The following is a 20,822-nucleotide window of genomic DNA, read 5'->3' as shown; positions in this document are numbered from 1 at the left end:
ATAACTGATATCTGGGGAGCGGTGATGTCACTGCTGTATAATATAACTGAGATCTGGGGAGCGGTGATGTCACTGCTGTATAATATAACTGAGATCTGGAGAGCGGTGATGTCACCGCTGTATAATATAACTGATATCTGGGGAGCGGTGATGTCACTGCTGTATAATATAACTGATATCTGGGAGCGGTGATGTCACTGCTGTATAATATAACTGATATATGGGGAGCGGTGATGTCACTGCTGTATAATATAACTGAGATCTGGAGAGCGGTGATGTCACTGCTGTATAATATAACTGATATCTGGGGAGCGGTGATGTCACTGCTGTATAATATAACTGATATCTGAGGAGCGGTGATGTCACTGCTGTATAATATAACTGATATCTGGGGAGCGGTGATGTCACCGCTGTATAATATAACTGATATCTGGGGAGCGGTGATGTCACTGCTGTATAATATAACTGATATCTGGGGAGCGGTGATGTCACCGCTGTATAATATAACTGATATCTGGGGAGCGGTGATGTCACTGCTGTATAATATAACTGATATCTGGGGAGCGGTGATGTCACTGCTGTATAATATAACTGATATCTGGGGAGCGGTGATGTCACTGCTGTATAATATAACTGAGATCTGGAGAGCGGTGATGTCACTGCTGTATAATATAACTGATATCTGGGGAGCGGTGATGTCACCGCTGTATAATATAACTGATATCTGGGGAGCGGTGATGTCACCGCTGTATAATATCACTGATATCTGGGGAGCGGTGATGTCACCGCTGTATAATATAACTGATATCTGGGGAGCGGTGATGTCACTGCTGTATAATATAACTGAGATCTGGGGAGCGGTGATGTCACTGCTGTATAATATAACTGAGATCTGGGGAGCGGTGATGTCACTGCTGTATAATATAACTGATATCTGGGGAGCGGTGATATCACTGCTGTATAATATAACTGATATCTGGGGAGCGGTGATGTCACTGCTGTATAATATAACTGATATCTGGGGAGCGGTGATGTCACTGCTGTGTAATATAACTGATATCTGGGGAGCGGTGATGTCACTGCTGTATAATATAACTGATATCTGGGGAGCGGTGATGTCACCGCTGTATAATATAACTGAGATCTGGGGAGCGGTGATGTCACTGCTGTATAATATAACTGATATCTGGGGAGCGGTGATGTCACTGCTGTATAATGTAACTGAGATCTGGGGAGCGGTCATGTCACTGCTGTATAATATAACTGATATCTGGGGAGCGGTGATGTCACTGCTGTATAATATAACTGATATCTGGGGAGCGGTAATGTCACCGCTGTGTAATATAACTGATATCTGAGGAGCGGTGATGTCACTGCTGTATAATATAACTGATGTCTGGGGAGCGGTGATGTCACCGCTGTATAATATAACTGATATCTGGGGAGCGGTGATGTCACTGCTGTATAATATAACTGATATCTGGGGAGCGGTGATGTCACTGCTGTATAATATAACTGATATCTGGGGAGCGGTGATGTCACTGCTGTATAATATAACTGATATCTGGGGAGCGGTGATGTCACCGCTGTATAATATAACTGATATCTGGGGAGCGGTGATGTCACTGCTGTATAATATAACTGATATCTGGGGAGCGGTGATGTCACCGCTGTATAATATAACTGATATCTGGGGAGCGGTGATGTCACTGCTGTATAATATAACTGATATCTGAGGAGCGGTGATGTCACTGCTGTATAATATAACTGATATCTGGGGAGCGGTGATGTCACTGCTGTATAATATAACTGATATCTGGGGAGCGGTGATGTCACTGCTGTATAATATAACTGATATCTGGAGAGCGGTGATGTCACTGCTGTATAATATAACTGATATCTGGGGAGCGGTGATGTCACCGCTGTATAATATAACTGAGATCTGGGGAGCGGTGATGTCACTGCTGTATAATATAACTGATATCTGGGGAGCGGTGATGTCACTGCTGTATAATATAACTGATATCTGGGGAGCGGTGATGTCACTGCTGTATAATATAACTGATATCTGGGGAGCGGTGATGTCACCGCTGTATAATATAACTGATATCTGGGGAGCGGTGATGTCACTGCTGTATAATATAACTGATATCTGGGGAGCGGTGATGTCACTGCTGTATAATATAACTGATATCTGGGGAGCGGTGATGTCACTGCTGTATAATATAACTGATATCTGAGGAGCGGTGATGTCACTGCTGTATAATATAACAGATCTGAGGAGCGGTGATGTCACTGCTGTATAATATAACTGATATCTGGGGAGCGGTGATGTCACTGCTGTATAATATAACTGATATCTGGGGAGCGGTGATGTCACTGCTGTATAATATAACTGATATCTGGGAGCGGTGATGTCACTGCTGTATAATTTAACTGATATCTGGAGAGCGGTGATGTCACTGCTGTATAATATAACTGAGATCTGGGGAGCGGTGATGTCACTGCTGTATAATATAACTGATATCTGGGGAGCTGTGATGTCACTGCTGTATAATATAACTGAGATCTGGGGAGCTGTGATGTCACTGCTGTATAATATAACTGATATCTGGGGAGCGGTGATGTCACTGCTGTATAATATAACTGATATCTGGGGAGCGGTGATGTCACTGCTGTATAATATAACTGATATCTGGGGAGCGGTGATGTCACTGCTGTATAATATAACTGATATCTGGGGAGCGGTGATGTCACTGCTGTATAATATAACTGATATCTGGGGAGCGGTGATGTCACTGCTGTATAATATAACTGATATCTGGGGAGCGGTCATGTCACTGCTGTATAATATAACTGATATCTGGGGAGCGGTCATGTCACTGCTGTATAATATAACTGATATCTGGGGAGCGGTGATGTCACCGCTGTATAATATAACTGATATCTGGGGAGCGGTGATGTCACTGCTGTATAATATAACTGATATCTGGGGAGCGGTGATGTCACTGCTGTATAATATAACTGATATCTGGGGAGCTGTGATGTCACTGCTGTATAATATAACTGAGATCTGGGGAGCTGTGATGTCACTGCTGTATAATATAACTGATATCTGGGAGCGGTGATGTCACTGCTGTATAATATAACTGATATCTGGGGAGCGGTGATGTCACTGCTGTATAATATAACTGATATCTGGGAGCGGCGATGTCACTGCTGTATAATATAACTGATATCTGGGGAGCGGTGATGTCACTGCTGTATAATATAACTGATATCTGGGAGCGGTGATGTCACTGCTGTATAATATAACTGATATCTGGGGAGCGGTGATGTCACTGCTGTATAATATAACTGATATCTGGGGAGCGGTGATGTCACTGCTGTGTAATATAACTGATATCTGGGGAGCGGTGATGTCACTGCTGTGTAATATAACTGATATCTGGGGAGCGGTGATGTCACTGCTGTATAATATAACATACTGCAGTACATCTGTTTGTTGTTTTGGGGTCCCCTCATCCGGTCATGGCTTGTCCTCTGTTTCGGCAGCTCGGCTTTGCTCCGGAGAGACGGTCGGTGGCGGTGAGTTTGTCTGTGTCGCCCATTACACCGCAAGTTCTTCAAGGCAAAACGGTGAGTGCTGCATTTATCTGTTGTGCACGATTCCCCCGGCCTCAGTACCGCACAGCCCTGACTGACTGCAGAGGGTGCAGCTACCGGCACAGATCAGTTACATGGCTGCCCACTTGTTCTGACTCTAGAATGGTCAGCATTAGCACCTCATCATCACCCTTAGAATCAGATCTTGGGGTGCCCTCTTCGCTTCCCGAATTGATAGCCAGATAGAAAAATTTTGGCACAGCCCCCCAGGTAGAGAGGTGCGCAACCCCCCGCCCCCAGGTAGAGAGGTGTGCGACCCCCCCCCCCCCCCATCCCCTGGTAGAGAGGTGCGCAACTCCCCAGGTAGAGAGGTATACGACCCAAACAACCCCACAGATAGAGGTGTTCAACCCCCTACCAGGTAGAGAGGTGTGTGACCACCCCCCCAGATGCAGAGGTGCGCGATCCTCCACGGTAGAGAGGTGCACGTCTATCCCCCAGGTACTCCCTCCTCCCCCCAGGTACAGAGGTGGGCTATCCCCCCCCCCCCCTTCCCCTCCAGGTAGGGAGGCGCACGACCCCCCAGGTGAAGGCAGCCGCTGTGTAGGAGGATTACTCCTGCTCCTCTACCCTCCTGGGAACAAGTTGGGGGCTACCTGCTAGTCTGTGTGGGTCTCTCCGGCCCTGGTGGAGTTATTCCATGCACCCGTCCTGCCCTGATGGAGTTATTCCATGCACCCGTCCTGCCATAGTGGAGTTATTCCATGCACCCGTCCTGCCCTGGTGAAGTTATTCCATGCACCCGTCCTGCCCTGGTGGAGTTATTCCATGCACCCGTCCTGCCCTGGTGGAGTTATTTCATGCACCCGTCCTGCCCTGGTGGAGTTATTCCATGCACCCGTCCTGCCCTGGTGGAGTTATTTCATGCACCCGTCCTGCCCTGGTGGAGTTATTTCATGCACCCGTCCTGCCCTGATGGAGTTATTCCATGCACCCGTCCTGCCCTGGTGGAGTTATTCCATGCACCCGTCCTGCCCTGGTGGAGTTATTCCATGCACCCGTCCTGCCCTGGTGGAGTTATTCCATGCACCCGTCCTGCCCTGGTGGAGTTATTCCATGCACCCGTCCTGCCCTGGTGGAGTTATTTCATGCACCCGTCCTGCCCTGGTGGAGTTATTCCATGCACCCGTCCTGCCCTGGTGAAGTTATTTCATGCACCCGTCCTGCCCTGGTGGAGTTATTTCATGCACCCGTCCTGCCCTGGTGGAGTTATTTCATGCACCCGTCCTGCCCTGATGGAGTTATTCCATGCACCCGTCCTGCCCTGGTGGAGTTATTTCATGCACCCGTCCTGCCCTGGTGGAGTTATTCCATGCACCCGTCCTGCCCTGGTGGAGTTATTTCATGCACCCGTCCTGCCCTGGTGGAGTTATTTCATGCACCCGTCCTGCCCTGGTGGAGTTATTCCATGCACCCGTCCTGCCCTGGTGGAGTTATTTCATGCACCCGTCCTGCCCTGGTGGAGTTATTCCATGCACCCGTCCTGCCCTGGTGAAGTTATTTCATGCACCCGTCCTGCCCTGGTGAAGTTATTCCATGCACCCGTCCTGCCCTGGTGGAGTTATTTCATGCACCCGTCCTGCCCTGATGGAGTTATTCCATGCACCCGTCCTGCCCTGGTGGAGTTATTTCATGCACCCGTCCTGCCCTGGTGGAGTTATTCCATGCACCCATCCTGCCCTGGTGGAGTTATTTCATGCACCCGTCCTGCCCTGGTGGAGTTATTTCATGCACCCGTCCTGCCCTGGTGGAGTTATTTCATGCACCCGTCCTGCCCTGGTGGAGTTATTCCATGCACCCGTCCTGCCCTGGTGGAGTTATTTCATGCACCCGTCCTGCCCTGGTGGAGTTATTTCATGCACCCGTCCTGCCCTGGTGGAGTTATTCCATGTACCCGTCCTGCCCTGGTGGAGTTATTTCATGCACCCGTCCTGCCCTGGTGGAGTTATTCCATGTACCCGTCCTGCCATAGTGGAGTTATTCCATGCACCCGTCCTGCCCTGGTGGAGTTATTTCATGCACCCGTCCTGCCCTGGTGGAGTTATTTCATGCACCCGTCCTGCCCTGGTGGAGTTATTTCATGCACCCGTCCTGCCCTGGTGGAGTTATTTCATGCACCCGTCCTGCCCTGGTGGAGTTATTCCATGCACCCGTCCTGCCCTGGTGGAGTTATTCCATGCACCCGTCCTGCCCTGGTGGAGTTATTCCATGCACCCGTCCTGCCCTGGTGGAGTTATTTCATGCACCCGTCCTGCCCTGGTGGAGTTATTCCATGCACCCGTCCTGCCCTGGTGGAGTTATTTCATGCACCCGTCCTGCCCTGGTGGAGTTATTCCATGCACCCGTCCTGCCCTGGTGGAGTTATTCCATGCACCCGTCCTGCCCTGGTGGAGTTATTCCATGCACCCTTCCTGCCCTGATGGAGTTATTCCATGCACCCATCCTGCCCTGGTGGAGTTATTTCATGCACCCGTCCTGCCCTGGTGGAGTTATTTCATGCACCCGTCCTGCCCTGGTGGAGCTATTTCATGCACCCGTCCTGCCCTGGTGGAGTTATTTCATGCACCCGTCCTGCCCTGGTGGAGTTATTTCATGCACCCGTCCTGCCCTGGTGGAGTTATTTCATGCACCCGTCCTGCCCTGGTGGAGTTATTTCATGCACCCGTCCTGCCCTGGTGGAGTTATTTCATGCACCCGTCCTGCCCTGGTGGAGTTATTCCATGCACCCGTCCTGCCCTGGTGGAGTTATTCCATGCACCCGGTAAGGAGCATGTTTCGGGGGAGTGTGGTCCTGACGAACGGTTTTCTCCAGCGCTCTGCGGCAGCATCCTGATGCTAAGCTTATCTTCTCTTCTCTCCGCTGCTCTCCAGCCTGAGGAGCTGACACTCTTACTAATCAAACTGCGGAGACAGCAAGCGGAGCTGAGCAGCATCCGGGAGCACACCCTGTCCCAGCTTCTGCACTTCCAGCAGTCGTGCAGCCCCAAGGTCAGCACTGATCGCTGTCAGTAATGGTGCCCTCACCCTTCACTGTCTACATTTATCCGACTCCATGTGTGAAGTTTCTCTCCTTCTCCTCCCTGGGATGTGTGCCGGTGTGTCATCCCTTCACCACATTCTCATACCTACATTATTATTATTATTATTATTTATTGTTATAGCGCCATTTATTCCATGGTGCTACATGTTTCTGGGCCTACCGTGTGAGGTCTGTGCAGATGGCACTCCAGCCTTATCCAGGAGTTTGCTGGAGACCTCAGACCTGGGCTCATGGAGATGTTATGGAGAAGTCTTGTACATTGCATCAAGAGCTCTTTTATTACAATAGGGGTGACTAAATGGGGTAGGATGAGGACAAACTGCCTATTCATGGAGGGTCAAAGGAGACCACTCCCGTATGTCATCTTTTCATCCTTTTGAGATGGAGCCATATTCCTTTTGATGAATGTTGAGTTGTTCATGTTTTACCTCTCTGAAGGTCCACTGCAGAAACTGGATTCCTGATTTATGCAGATGTAGGGGAGTGAGGAGTCTGGAGGTGACCACAGGCCACACGTCTTTCCCCCACCACTGGTCACACCACGTCAGCAATTATTGGTCCAGCCTGCTGGAGGAAGAGATCTGGGTAGAAAAGAGCATGTAGAGGCGAATGTAGGTCGGACGTCTACCACCTTAGCCATAAAATTAAACCCTATAAAGACATATTGCACTGAAAGGGATCATATCAAATCAAATCTTTATTGAAGAAAAAACACAGTAAAAATGACAACAGCATTAATTGGGATACTCTGAAGGTGACAACTACACCAGAGCCGCAGGCAAGAGGAAAAGAACATGCTAAATTACCAAAAAAAGGGGGAAAGAGCCAACTCTGTAATAGTTGCACATGTGCTAGTGAACCACAAAGTATATAACACTATGCTGGTAAAGAGCATCCAGCCGGCACATCAAAACAGAGCAAGGACATAGTATAGGATTACAAAAGCATGATTACCTCAAGACCTGCGGCGCCACCCCTACGCGCGTTTCAGCTTGCGTGCCTTCTTCCGGGGGAGTCACCTTAGCCATAGAAGAGCTCACATCTTTTCTACAAGTATATGTTCAGCCTACTGGAGAAGCAGAGCTGTGAATGGAAGAGCATGTAGAGGCAACCAGAGGGCAGACATCCACCACCTAAGCCATAGCAGAGCTCACGCCAGGTCTACAAGTATCTGTTCAGTCTGTTGGAGAAGCAGAGATGAGAAGGAGGAGCATATAAAGGAAAGTGGAGGCTGGACGTCCACCACCTGAGCCAAAGAAGAGCCCAGACTAGTTCTACAAGTATCTGTCCACCCTGCTGGAGAAGCAGAGCTGGGAAGGAAGGACCATGTAGAGGAAACTGGAGGCCGGACGTCCACCACCTGAGCTATACTAGAGCTCACGCCAGGTCTACAAGTATCTGTCCAGCCTGCTGGAGGAGCAGAACTGGGAAGGAAGGACCATGTAGAGGAAACTGGAGGCCGGACGTCCACCACCTGAGCTATACTAGAGCTCACGCCAGGTCTACAAGTATCTGTCCAGCCTGCTGGAGGAGCAGAACTGGGAAGGGAAGAGCATGTAGAGGAAACTGGGGGCTGGACATCCACCACCTGAGCCATAGAAGAGCTCACACCAGGTCTACAATTATCTGTCCAGCCTGCTGGAGGAGCAGAACTGGGAAGGGAAGAGCATGTAGAGGAAACTGGGGGCTGGACATCCACCACCTGAGCCATAGAAGAGCTCACACCAGGTCTACAAGAAACTGTCCGGCCTGCTGGAGGAGCAGAGATGGGATGTAAGGAGCATGTAGAGGAAACTGGTGGCCGGACGTCCACCACCTGAGCCATAGAAGAGCTCACGCCAGGTCTACAAGTATCTGTCCAGCCTGCTGGAGGAGCAGAGCTGGGATGTAAGGAGCATGTAGAGGAAACTGGGGGCCGGACGTCCACCACCTGAGCCATAGAAGAGCTCACACCAGGTCTACAAGAAACTGTCCGGCCTGTTGGAGGAGCAGAGCTAGGATGTAAGGAGCATGTAGAGGAAACTGGGGACCGGACATCCACCACCTGAGCCATAGAAGAGCTCACACCAGGTTCTACAAGAAACTGTCCAGCCTGCTGGAGGAGCACAGCTGGGGAAGGGAAGAGCATGTAGAAGAAACTGGGGACCGGACATCCACCACCTGAGCCATAGAAGAGCTCACACCAGGTCTACAAGTATCTGTCCAGCCTGCTGGAGGAGCAGAACTGGGAAGGGAAGAGCATGTAGAGGAAACTGGGGGCCGGACGTCCACCACCTGAGCCATAGAAGAGCTCATACCAGGTCTACAAGTATCTGTCCAGCCTGCTGGAGGAGCAGAGCTGGGATGTAAGGAGCATGTAGAGGAAACTGGGGGCCGGACATCCACCACCTGAGCCATAGAAGAGCTCATACCAGGTCTACAAGAAACTGTCCAGCCTGCTGGAGGAGCAGAGCTGGGATGTAAGGAGCATGTAGAGGAAACTGGGGGCCGGACGTCCACCACCTGAGCCATAGAAGAGTTCACGCCAGGTTCTACACGTATCTGTCCAGCCTGCTGGAGGAGCAGAGCTGGGATGTAAGGAGCATGTAGAGGAAACTGGGGGCCGGACGTCCACCACCTGAGCCATAGAAGAGCTCACACCAGGTCTACAAGAAACTGTCCGGCCTGCTGGAGGAGCAGAGCTGGGATGTAAGGAGCATGTAGAGGAAACTGGGGGCCGGACGTCCACCACCTGAGCCATAGAAGAGCTCACACCAGGTTCTACAAGAAACTGTCCAGCCTGCTGGAGGAGCAGAACTGGGAAGGAAGGAGCATGTAGAGGAAACTGGGGGCCGGACGTCCACCACCTGAGCCATAGAAGAGTTCACACCAGGTCTACACGTATCTGTCCAGCCTGCTGGAGGAGCAGAACTGGGAAGGGAAGAGCATGTAGAGGAAACTGGGGGCCGGACATCCACCACCTGAGCCATAGAAGAGCTCACACCAGGTTCTACAAGAAACTGTCCAGCCTGCTGGAGGAGCAGAACTGGGAAGGAAGGAGCATGAAGAGGAAATTAGGGGCCGGATGTCCACTGCCTCAGCTGGTCTAGTAGTGGAGGGGATATGAGCGTTGCATATAAAGTACCTAACAAAAGTGAGTACACCTCACATTTTTGTAAATATTTATTTCTATCTTCTCATGGGACTGCACTGAAGATCTGACCGTGATGGAGGACAGTCGTCAGTGTAAGGCTTGTGTGACAGTGTAAATGTGGTGTTCCTCGTAAATGCCTCAACACAGCCATTAATGTCTAAACTGCAGGCAACAAAAGTGAGTACACCTCTATGTGAAAATTAGCCCTTTTCCCTCCCCAGTGTCAGGTGTGAATGGGGTGCAGGGGTTTGGTGTGATCGCTGTCGTTCTCTCCTACCGGTCACTGGAGTCATCATGGCAAAGAACTCTGAGGATGAGTGAAAGAATTGTTACTATACATGAAGATGGCCGAGGCTATAAGAAGACCGCCGACACCCTGACACTGAGCCGCAGCACAGGGGCCACGACCAGACAGCGGTGTAACGAGACTGGGTCCGTTCAGGACCAGCCTCACCATAGAAGACCACAGAAGTCGAGTGTGCATGCTCCGCGTCGTAACCAGAGGTCGTCTGGTCAGAAGAGACGTATGAGTGCTGCCAGCATTGCTGCAGAGGGTGCAGGGATGGGGGGGTCTGCCTGCCAGTTCTCAGACCATACACATGGGTGGGGGGTCTGCCTGCCAGTGCTCAGACCATACACATGGATGGGAGGTCCGCCTGTCAGTGCTCAGACCATACACATGGGTGGGGAGGTCCGCCTGTCAGTGCTCAGACCGTACACATGGATGGGAGGTCCACCTGCCAGTGCTCAGACCATACACAGGGGTGGGGGGTCCACCTGCCAGTGCTCAGACCATACACATTGGTGGGGGGTCCGCCTGTTAGCGCTCAGACCATACACAGGGGTGGGACGTCCGCCTGTCAGTGCTCTGGCCATACACAGTGGTGGGGGGTCCGCCTGTCAGCGCTCAGACCATACACAGGGGTGGGGGGTCTGCCTGCCAGTGCTCAGACCATACACATGGGTGGGGAGGTCCGCCTGTCAGCGCTCAGACCATACACAGGGGTGGGGGGTCCACCTGTCAGTGCTCACACCATACACATGGGTGGGAGGTCCGCCTGTCAGTGCTCAGACCATACACATGGATGGGAGGTCCGCCTGTCAGTGCTCAGACCATACACATGGGTGGGAGGTCCACCTGCCAGTGCTCAGACCATACACATGGGTGGGGGGTCCACCTGCCAGTGCTCAGACCGTACACATGGATGGGAGGTCCACCTGCCATTGCTCAGACCGTACACATGGATGGGAGGTCCACCTGCCAGTGCTCAGACCATACACAGGGGTGGGGGGTCCACCTGCCAGTGCTCAGACCATACACATTGGTGGGGGGTCCGCCTGTTAGCGCTCAGACCATACACAGGGGTGGGACGTCCGCCTGTCAGTGCTCAGGCCATACACAGTGGTGGGGGGTCCGCCTGTCAGCGCTCAGACCATACACAGGGGTGGGGGTCCACCTGTCAGCGCTCAGACCATACACAGGGGTGGGAGGTCCGCCTGTCAGCGCTCAGACCATACACAGGGGTGGGAGGTCCGCCTGTCAGCGCTCAGACCATACACACGGGTGGGAGGTCCGCCTGTCAGCACTCAGACCATACACAGGGGTGGGGGGTCCACCTGTCAGTGCTCACACCATACACATGGGTGGGAGGTCCGCCTGTCAGTGCTCAGACCATACACATGGGTGGGGGTCCGCCTGTCAGCGCTCAGACCATACACATGGGTGTGAGGTCCACCTGCCAGTGCTCACACCATACACATGGGTGGGGGGTCCGACTGTCAGTGCTCAGACCATACACCGGGGTGGGGGGTCCACCTGTCAGTGCTCACACCATACACATGGGTGGGAGGTCCGCCTGTCAGTGCTCAGACCATACACATGGGTGGGGGTCCGCCTGTCAGTGCTCAGACCATACACATGGGTGGGGAGGTCCGCCTGTCAGTGCTCAGACCATACACATGGGTGGGAGGTCCACCTGCCAGTACTCACACCATACACATGGGTGGGGGGTCCACCTGTCAGCGCTCAGACCATACACATTGGTGGGGGGGTCCACCTGTCAGCGCTCAGACTATACACAGGGGTGGGGGTCCGCCTGTCAGCGCTCAAACCATACACAGTGGTGGGGGTCCGCCTGTCAGCGCTCAGACTATACACAGGGGTGGGGGTCCGCCTGTCAGCGCTCAGACCATACACAGTGGTGGGGGTCCGCCTGTCAGCGCTCAGACTATACACAGGGGTGGGGGTCCGCCTGTCAGCGCTCAGACCATACACAGTGGTGGGGGTCCGCCTGTTGGCTCCACACTGCATCACATTGGCGGCCATCCCAGAAGGAAGCCTCTAACAGAAGGTGGCGGAGCGCAAGGTCTCCATCATTCACCGCCTCCATGATGTCCTGGAGGAAGGAGGAGGACTCCGGTACCACCGATGACGCTCTCGTGACCTCCATGCCCAAAAGAGATAAGGCAGAAAATAACGGTGGCCTCACAAAATAGTCACACTTTAGGCACAATTTGGACCTTTTCAGTTAGGGGTGTACTCACTTTGACATTAATGTCTGTGGTGTTATTTACACCGTTATACAAGCCATGCACTGACTACTGTGCATTGTGTCACATCTTCAGTTTGGTCAAATGCTAAGATATAAAATTCCTGAGGGGTGTACTCACTTGTGGGATAATTCTGCTTGTCTGTAATATTCCTCTGGGGTCTCGGCTTCTGCACAGTCCTCTACATCTCTGTAGCGCCTGGTATAGTGGGCTGTGTGCTCCTGTTCACACCCGCATCCTCACCGCTGACGATGGCGTCATGTGTGATCGTCATGTGTGATCGCAGTGTGACGATGCTTCTGCTCTCTGACCACTCTCTCGCTCGCTCTCTCCTTTCTCTCTTTCTCTCTCGCTGCCGGTAGAATGAGATCCTCTCCCATCATCTGCAGAGGACCCTCATCTGTGTGGATCGCCAGGTGGGATTTGGATGTTTTCCTTTGTGTTTGCAGGATGTTGGCGTCGTTGAGTCCTGGAGCTGAACAGCGGCTAAGCATAATTACCACCTTGCTCGTTCTGTCCGCTAGACTTGGCCTCGCTAGATTCAGAACATATGTTTATTTCTTTAGCTATTGTCCACCTGTTTCCATTGAAACACCTGCCCCAGCCGAGTGTAGTTATCAGAGGGGCGAGAAGCCGGAACGGGACTTGATCAGCTGCGCGTTCTACTAATCCTACCTACTGTTGTCTGCACCTTCCTCTTCTCCCCATTGTCACCTCCCCCCACTCTTCTCCCTCCGATCTCCCAGTTGTCACCCCCTCTCTTCTTCCGATTATCATCATTTGTCTTCTCCTTCCGATCTCAAGGCGGTCACCCCCCCCTCTTCTCCCTTTAATCTCCCAGCCATCAGCCTTCCTCTGATCTCCAAGCAATGACTTGCCTCCCGGCGGTGGCTCCCTCCCTCCCTGTCGATCTCCCGGCGGTGGCTCCCTCCCTCCCTGTCGATCTCCCGGCGGTGGCTCCCTCCCTCCCTGTCGATCTCCCGGCGGTGGCTCCCTCCCTCCCTGTCGATCTCCCGGCAGTGGCTCCTTCCCTCCCTGTCGATCTCCCGGCAGTGGCTCCCTCCCTCCCTGTCGATCTCCCAGCGGTGGCTCCCTACCTCCCTGTCGATCTCCTGGCGGTGGCTCCCTCCCTCCTTGTCGATCTCCCGGCGGTGGCTCCCTCCCTCCCTGTCGATCTCCCGGCGGTGGCTCCTTCCCTCCCTGTCGATCTCCCGGCGGTGGCTCCCCCCTATTGATCTCCCGGCCATCACGCACTCCCTCTGATCTTTGGGCTGTCGCTCTTTTACCTCCGGTCTCCTCGAGCCGTTGCTCCTTTACCTGCGGTCTCCTTGGGCCGTCACTCCCACTCGTTAACTTTTTGAAAGTGTTTTTTTCAGTCTTCTGGGGTTGGTCGCTGTCATTGATCAGCTATGATCCCTGAATTCCATTCTCACCTGTCAGTTCAGTAAGCTCTGCGTTGTCAGACTCTGCCCTCTTACTTGCTATCTGCCCCGTTGTTCCCAGTACCTGCCCTCCCTCTCGAACTCCCAGCCGTCGCTCCCTCCCGGTCTCCTCAGGCCGTCACTCCCTCCCCCTCTCCCATATCCCGGCCATCACACACTCCCTCTTGATCTCCCGGCCGTCACGCACGCCCTCTCTCCCATCTCTCGGCTGTCACCCACGCCCTCTCTCCCGGCCGTCACGCACGCCCTCTCTCCCAGCCGTCACGCACGCCCTCTCTCCCATCTCCCAGCCGTCGCTCCTTTGCCTCGGGGCTCCTCGGGCCGTCGCTCCTTTGCCTCGGGGCTCCTCGGGCCGTCGCTCCTTTGCCTCGGGGCTCCTCGGGCCGTCGCTCCTTTGCCTCGGGGCTCCTCGGGCCGTCGCTCCTTTGCCTCGGGGCTCCTCGGGCCGTCGCTCCTTTGCCTCGGGGCTCCTCGGGCCGTCGCTCCTTTGCCTCGGGGCTCCTCGGGCCGTCGCTCCTTTGCCTCGGGGCTCCTCGGGCCGTCGCTCCTTTGCCTCGGGGCTCCTCGGGCCGTCGCTCCTTTGCCTCGGGGCTCCTCGGGCCGTCGCTCCTTTGCCTCGGGGCTCCTCGGGCCGTCGCTCCTTTGCCTCGGGGCTCCTCGGGCCGTCGCTCCTTTGCCTCGGGGCTCCTCGGGCCGTCGCTCCTTTGCCTCGGGGCTCCTCGGGCCGTCGCTCCTTTGCCTCGGGGCTCCTCGGGCCGTCGCTCCTTTGCCTCGGGGCTCCTCGGGCCGTCGCTCCTTTGCCTCGGGGCTCCTCGGGCCGTCGCTCCTTTGCCTCGGGGCTCCTCGGGCCGTCGCTCCTTTGCCTCGGGGCTCCTCGGGCCGTCGCTCCTTTGCCTCGGGGCTCCCCGGGCCGTCGCTCCTTTGCCTCGGGGCTCCCCGGGCCGTCGCTCCTTTGCCTCGGGGCTCCCCGTTGCGTTCTGACCTGTCGGTTCAGTAAGCTCTGCGTTTTCAGACTCTGCCCTCTTAGTTGCCCTGTTGTTCCCAGTACCTGGCCACCCCATAGTTACTGGTGACTGTAGTCTTTGCCCAGGGTCAGTTATGGCTTGTGGGGTGATGTAGCTGTGAGATTTTTGCAGCCGTCTACTAAACCTTGTGCTCCTCCATGTTTGACATAGATGAAAGACAATGAGCCGCTAATCAGCATGGTTCACACCATGATTGAGAACTCCGCGCTCAGACCGCAGCTGTATCAGCAAGTAAGCTCCGTCATCATCTGCACCCTCACCCGCCAAGTGTTTCTCCCACAGTGACGTCATGTGCAATGTGTCCCTTCTGCTATATCATATGTAGAGGCTGCTCCCCCACTATATCGTGTCGTGTACTCCTTTCGCCATACCACATGCAGTGGCTCCTCCCTCCGCTATATCATATGTTGCGTGCTCCTCCCCTGCGATATATATTTTCATCACATGGAGGCTTCTCCCCTGCTAGATTTACATGTATAAGCTCCTCCCCATGCTATGTGCCATGCAGAGGCTTCTCCCCTGCTCCTCTATATCACATGTATAGGTTCCTCCCACCACTATATCACATGTAGAGGCTCCTCCCCTGCTATGTCACATGTGGAGGCTCCTCCCTCTATATCACATGTAGAAGCTCCTCCCCTGCTATGTCACAGGTGGAGGCTCCTTTCCCCTGCTCCATTTACATGTATAAGCTCTTCCACTATATCATAAGTAAAGACTCCTCCCCTGCTATATAATATGTAGATTCCTCCCTCCACTATATCACATGCAGAGGCTCCTCCCTCCAGTATATAATATGTAGATTCCTCCCTCCACTATATCACATGCAGAGGCTCCTCCCTCCAGTATATAATATGTAGATTCCTCCCTCCACTATATCACATGTAGAGGCTCCTCCCTCCACTATCACATGTAGAGGCTCCTCCCTCCACTATATCACATGCAGAGTCTCTTCCCTCCACTATATCACATGCAGAGGCTCCTCCCTCCAGTATATAATATGTAGATTCCTCCCTCCACTATATCACATGCAGAGTCTCCTCCCTCCAGTATATAATATGTAGATTCCTCCCTCCACTATATCACATGCAGAGGCTCCTCCCTCCAGTATATAATATGTAGATTCCTCCCTCCACTATATCACATGCAGAGGCTCCTCCCTCCAGTATATAATATGTAGATTCCTCCCTCCACTATATCACATGCAGAGTCTCCTCCCTCCACTATATCACATGCAGAGTCTCCTCCCCCCACTGTATCACATGTAGAGGCTCCTCTCTTTGCTATATCACATGTAGACGCTCCTCCCTCTATTGTATGTAGAGGCTCCTCCCTCTATTGTATGTAGAGGCTCCTCCCTCTATTGTATGTAGAGGCTCCTCCCTCTATATCGTATGTAGAGGCTCCTCCCTCTATATCGTATGTAGAGGCTCCTCCCTCTATATCGTATGTAGAGGCTCCTCCCTCCTCTATCACATGTAGAGTCTCCTCCCTCCTCTATCACATGTAGAGGCTCCTCCCTCTATATTGTATGTAGAGGCTCCTCCCTCTATATTGTATGTAGAGGCTCCTCCCTCTATATTGTATGTAGAGGCTCCTCCCTCTATATTGTATGTAGAGGCTCCTCCCTCTATATTGTATGTAGAGGCTCCTCCCTCTATATTGTATGTAGAGGCTCCTCCCTCTATATTGTATGTAGAGGCTCCTCCCTCTATATTGTATGTAGAGGCTCCTCCCTCTATATTGTATGTAGAGGCTCCTCCCTCTATATTTCATGTAGAGGCTCCTCCCTCTATATTTCATGTAGAGGCTCCTCCCTCTATATTTCATGTAGAGGCTCCTCCCTCTATATTTCATGTAGAGGCTCCTCCCTCTATTTCATGTAGAGGCTCCTCTCTCTATATCTCATGTAGAGGCTCCTCCCTCTATATCTCATGTAGAGGCTCCTCCCTCTATATCTCATGTAGAGGCTCCTCCCTTTGACATATCTCATGTAGAGGCTCCTCCCTTTGACATATCTCATGTAGAGGCTCCTCCCTTTGACATATCTCATGTAGAGGCTCCTCCCTTTGACATATCTTATGTAGAGACCCTAGGAGCTGAAGGTCCGTACACAACCGGGGCAATGAATCTAGGACCTTACAGTCCATACACATCGATGTGTGTGGGGGGGGGCTGTCTTTATGGTCTGTACACATCGTGGCAATGGACCTAGGAGCTTGCGGTCCGTGCACACCATTGGGCCCTGACCCTAGGCCTTTACGGTTCACATACATTGGGGTACATTGAACTTAGAAGCTTACAGTCCTATCACACCGGTGGTCCCTACGTAGTACTCTACGGGCCGTACACATTGGAAAGCCCTGACCCTAGGAGCTTACTGGCCGTACACATTGGGGGGGCCCTGACCCTAGGAGCTTACAGTCCTTACACGCCGGTGGGCCCTGACCCTAGGACTCTACGGGCCATACACATTGGGGGGCCCTGACCCTAGGAGCTTACGATCCTTACACGCCGGCGGGCCCTGACCCTAGGAGCTTACTGGCCGTACACATTGGGGGGTCCCTGACCCTAGGAGCTTACGATCCTTACACGCCGGTGGGCCCTGACCCTAGGAGCTTACTGGCCGTCCACATTGGGGGGGCCCTGACCCTAGGAGCTTACAGTCCTTACACGCCGGTGGGCCCTGACCCTAGTACTCTACGGGCCGTACACATTGGGGGGCCCTGACCCTAGGAGCTTACTGTCTTTACACACCGGTGGTCCCTGACCCTAGGAGCTTACTGGCCGTACACATTGAGGGGCCCTGACCCTAGGAGCTTACGATCCTTACACGCCGGTGGGCCCTGACCCTAGTACTCTACGGGCCGTACACATTGAGGGGCCCTGACCCTAGGAGCTTACTGTCCTTACACACCGGTGGGCCCTGACCCTAGTACTCTACGGGCCGTACACATTGGGGGGCCCTGACCCTAGGAGCTTACGATCCTTACACGCCGGTGGGCCCTGACCCTAGGAGCTTACTGGCCGTACACATTGGGGGGTCCCTGACCCTAGGAGCTTACGATCCTTACACGCCGGTGGGCCCTGACCCTAGGAGCTTACTGGCCGTACACATTGGGGGGGCCCTGACCCTAGGAGCTTACAGTCCTTACACGCCGGTGGGCCCTGACCCTAGGACTCTACGGGCCATACACATTGGGGGGCCCTGACCCTAGGAGCTTACGATCCTTACACGCCGGTGGGCCCTGACCCTAGGAGCTTACTGGCCGTACACATTGGGGGGTCCCTGACCCTAGGAGCTTACGATCCTTACACGCCGGTGGGCCCTGACCCTAGGAGCTTACTGGCCGTACACATTGGGGGGGCCCTGACCCTAGGAGCTTACAGTCCTTACACGCCGGTGGGCCCTGACCCTAGTACTCTACGGGCCGTACACATTGGGGGGCCCTGACCCTAGGAGCTTACGATCCTTACACGCTGGTGGGCCCTGACCCTAGTACTCTACGGGCCGTACACATTGGGGGGCCCTGACCCTAGGAGCTTACTGTCTTTACACACCGGTGGTCCCTGACCCTAGGAGCTTACTGGCCGTACACATTGGGGGGGCCCTGACCCTAGGAGCTTACAGTCCTTATACGCCGGTGGGCCCTAACCCTAGAACTCTACGGGCCGTACACATTGGGGGGCCCTGACCCTAGGAGCTTACTGTCCTTACACACCGGTGGTCCCTAACCCTAGTACTCTACGGGCCGTACACATTGGGGGGCCCTGACCCTAGGAGCTTACTGTCCTTACACGCCGGTGGGCCCTAACCCTAGTACTCTACGGGCCGTACACAGTGGGGGTGCCCTGACCCTAGGAGCTTACTGTCCTTACACACCGGTGGGCCCTAACCCTAGTACTCTACGGGCCGTACACATTGGGGGGCCCTGACCCTAGGAGCTTACTGTCCTTACACACCGGTGGTCCCTGACCCTAGTACTCTACGGGCCGTACACATTGGGGGGCCCTGACCCTAGGAGCTTACTGTCCTTACACACCGGTCGTCCCTGACCCTAGTACTCTACGGGCCGTACACATTGGGGGGCCCTGACCCTAGGAGCTTACTGTCCTTACACACCGGTGGGCCCTAACCCTAGTACTCTACGGGCCGTACACATTGGGGGGCCCTGACCCTAGGAGCTTACTGTCCTTACACACCGGTGGTCCCTGACCCTAGTACTCTACGGGCCATACACATTGGGGGGCCCTGACACTAGGAGCTTACTGTCCTTACACACCGGTAGGACCGTATTCCCCTGTGGTGGACCTTGGGGGGTCCTCCTCCCCTCCAGTGTGTCCTGATGGCTGCCGGCCTCCATTATCGCCCCTGAGCCCTGGACGTGCCTGTCGGTCGTGTAATTGTGTCGTTTCCTTCGCAGATGACTCAGGACGACTGCAGGACATCTACGTATAAGCATCGGACTGAGGAGCTGGACGTCGATGTGAGTAGCCAGTCCACCAGCCGCTGGGCGTAGTAGTGCCACATACGATGAGCGAGACCTCAGCAAGCAAACGCTACTCTCATCATTACTGGTTCACACAGCGGTTCAGTGCTTCGTCGTGGCCAGGCCTGAGCATTATAGGCGCGGTTGGGTTTCTGTCCAGGTTACACCACCTTAATGGATAAATACGTGCAGCACTCCAACCCCAGTGTGAACCTCGCCCACATGGAGCTGCTACAGGGAGTCTGTCAGCAGGTTTGTGCTGCCCCTTCTGAGAGCAGCCTGATGTCGGGACAGAGATCCTGATCCCAGAGATGTCGCTGAAGATCTGGCAGTGTTCTAAATGCTGATTTGGTTAGAACTCTGCCCCCACCACTGATTGACCCCTCTGTGTACTGTGCATAGGCAGAAAATATTGCTTGGTGCACCCTTTTAGCAGTTTGAGTAGTCGTTAAGTTACCGCTCACATGCGCTTTGCACACATGCCGACGAGCTGATCTTTCCAATTTTCACAATGTTCACAAGGAAAAACTACAACCGCTGCCTCATTGAGGGGAGCAGGAAGAGAGGCTCATCAGCACATGACTCTGAGTATGAAAATCACATAGGGGTGGTCACGTACTCACCACTGAGTTGAATCCTGATACTGAGTATATTACACTTGTTTAGGATCTGGCATGCTATAGTGCTGAATTTTATAATTATGGGTGCTCACATTAACTTGTCAGACGCAATAGTTTTAGATGTGGAACAGAGTATCTGACAAGTTATATACTTCATGTGTGCAGGATCAGAAACAATAAAAGCACATGAATACACAACCAGAACCATCATTAGTACATGATACAGCATCGGAACCATTATCAGTACATGAATACATCACTAGAACCACCATCAGCACTGAAATACATCATATGTACATGAACACATCCCCATCAGTTCGTGTATACATCACGAAAACCACCTTTAATACATAAATACCCGAAACCACCATCAATACAGCATCGGAATCACCCAACGGTACTGGAATAGTTTACCAAAACCACCATCAGTACAGGAATACAGTATCGGAAACCCCATTAGTACTGAGATCTGTCACAGCAAATACCAACCGTACAGGGACACGTCACTGGAACCATCATCGGTGCAGGGACAGGTCACCGGAACCACCATTATTACTGGGATACAGCATCCGAACAGCCATTTGTAGAGGGATACGTCACCAGAACCTCAATCAGTAAAGGACTATTTCATTAAAACTACCATCAATACATGAATACATTTCCAGAACCACCATCAGTACATGAATACAAGAATTGAGCTTAGTACAGCAATCAATTGTCAGGTCAGCCCTGTATACATTTTTGTGTTGCATGAACTTACAACTCCCAGTATGTCATTAACAATGGTAATTGATAGTCCCCTCTATAAGTTGTAAAGCGCTGCGGAATATGTTGGCGCTATATAAATAAAATTATT

General features: G+C 53.2%; 1 protein-coding gene across 14 annotated transcripts in view; it reads left to right on the top strand.

Moving 5' to 3' along the window:
* PLEKHA5 (pleckstrin homology domain containing A5) overlaps positions 1-20,822 on the top strand; it is a 189,823-nt gene that overhangs the window by 135,270 nt on the left and 33,731 nt on the right. For 8 of the 14 annotated variants that reach the window (XR_013215985.1, XM_077267259.1, XM_077267256.1 and 5 more), the window contains 5 exons: positions 3,556-3,639; positions 6,538-6,654; positions 12,752-12,805; positions 15,007-15,087; positions 19,281-19,343. Coding sequence is in view for 13 of the 14 variants with exons in the window: in XM_077267259.1 (XP_077123374.1) it covers positions 3,556-3,639; positions 6,538-6,654; positions 12,752-12,805; positions 15,007-15,087; positions 19,281-19,343 (399 nt within the window). In the remaining variant the exon portion in view is untranslated. The remainder of the gene's footprint in view (positions 1-3,555; positions 3,640-6,537; positions 6,655-12,751; positions 12,806-15,006; positions 15,088-19,280; positions 19,344-20,822) is intronic. The other 6 variants (XM_077267264.1, XM_077267260.1, XM_077267263.1 and 3 more) reach the window with 2 other exon arrangements.

This window comes from Ranitomeya variabilis, chromosome 5 (assembly GCF_051348905.1).
Source record: "Ranitomeya variabilis isolate aRanVar5 chromosome 5, aRanVar5.hap1, whole genome shotgun sequence".
Classification (NCBI taxonomy): Eukaryota; Metazoa; Chordata; class Amphibia; order Anura; family Dendrobatidae; genus Ranitomeya; species Ranitomeya variabilis.
The sequence above is the reverse complement of the archived record's forward strand: the minus strand, read 5'-3'. Positions and strand labels throughout refer to the sequence as shown.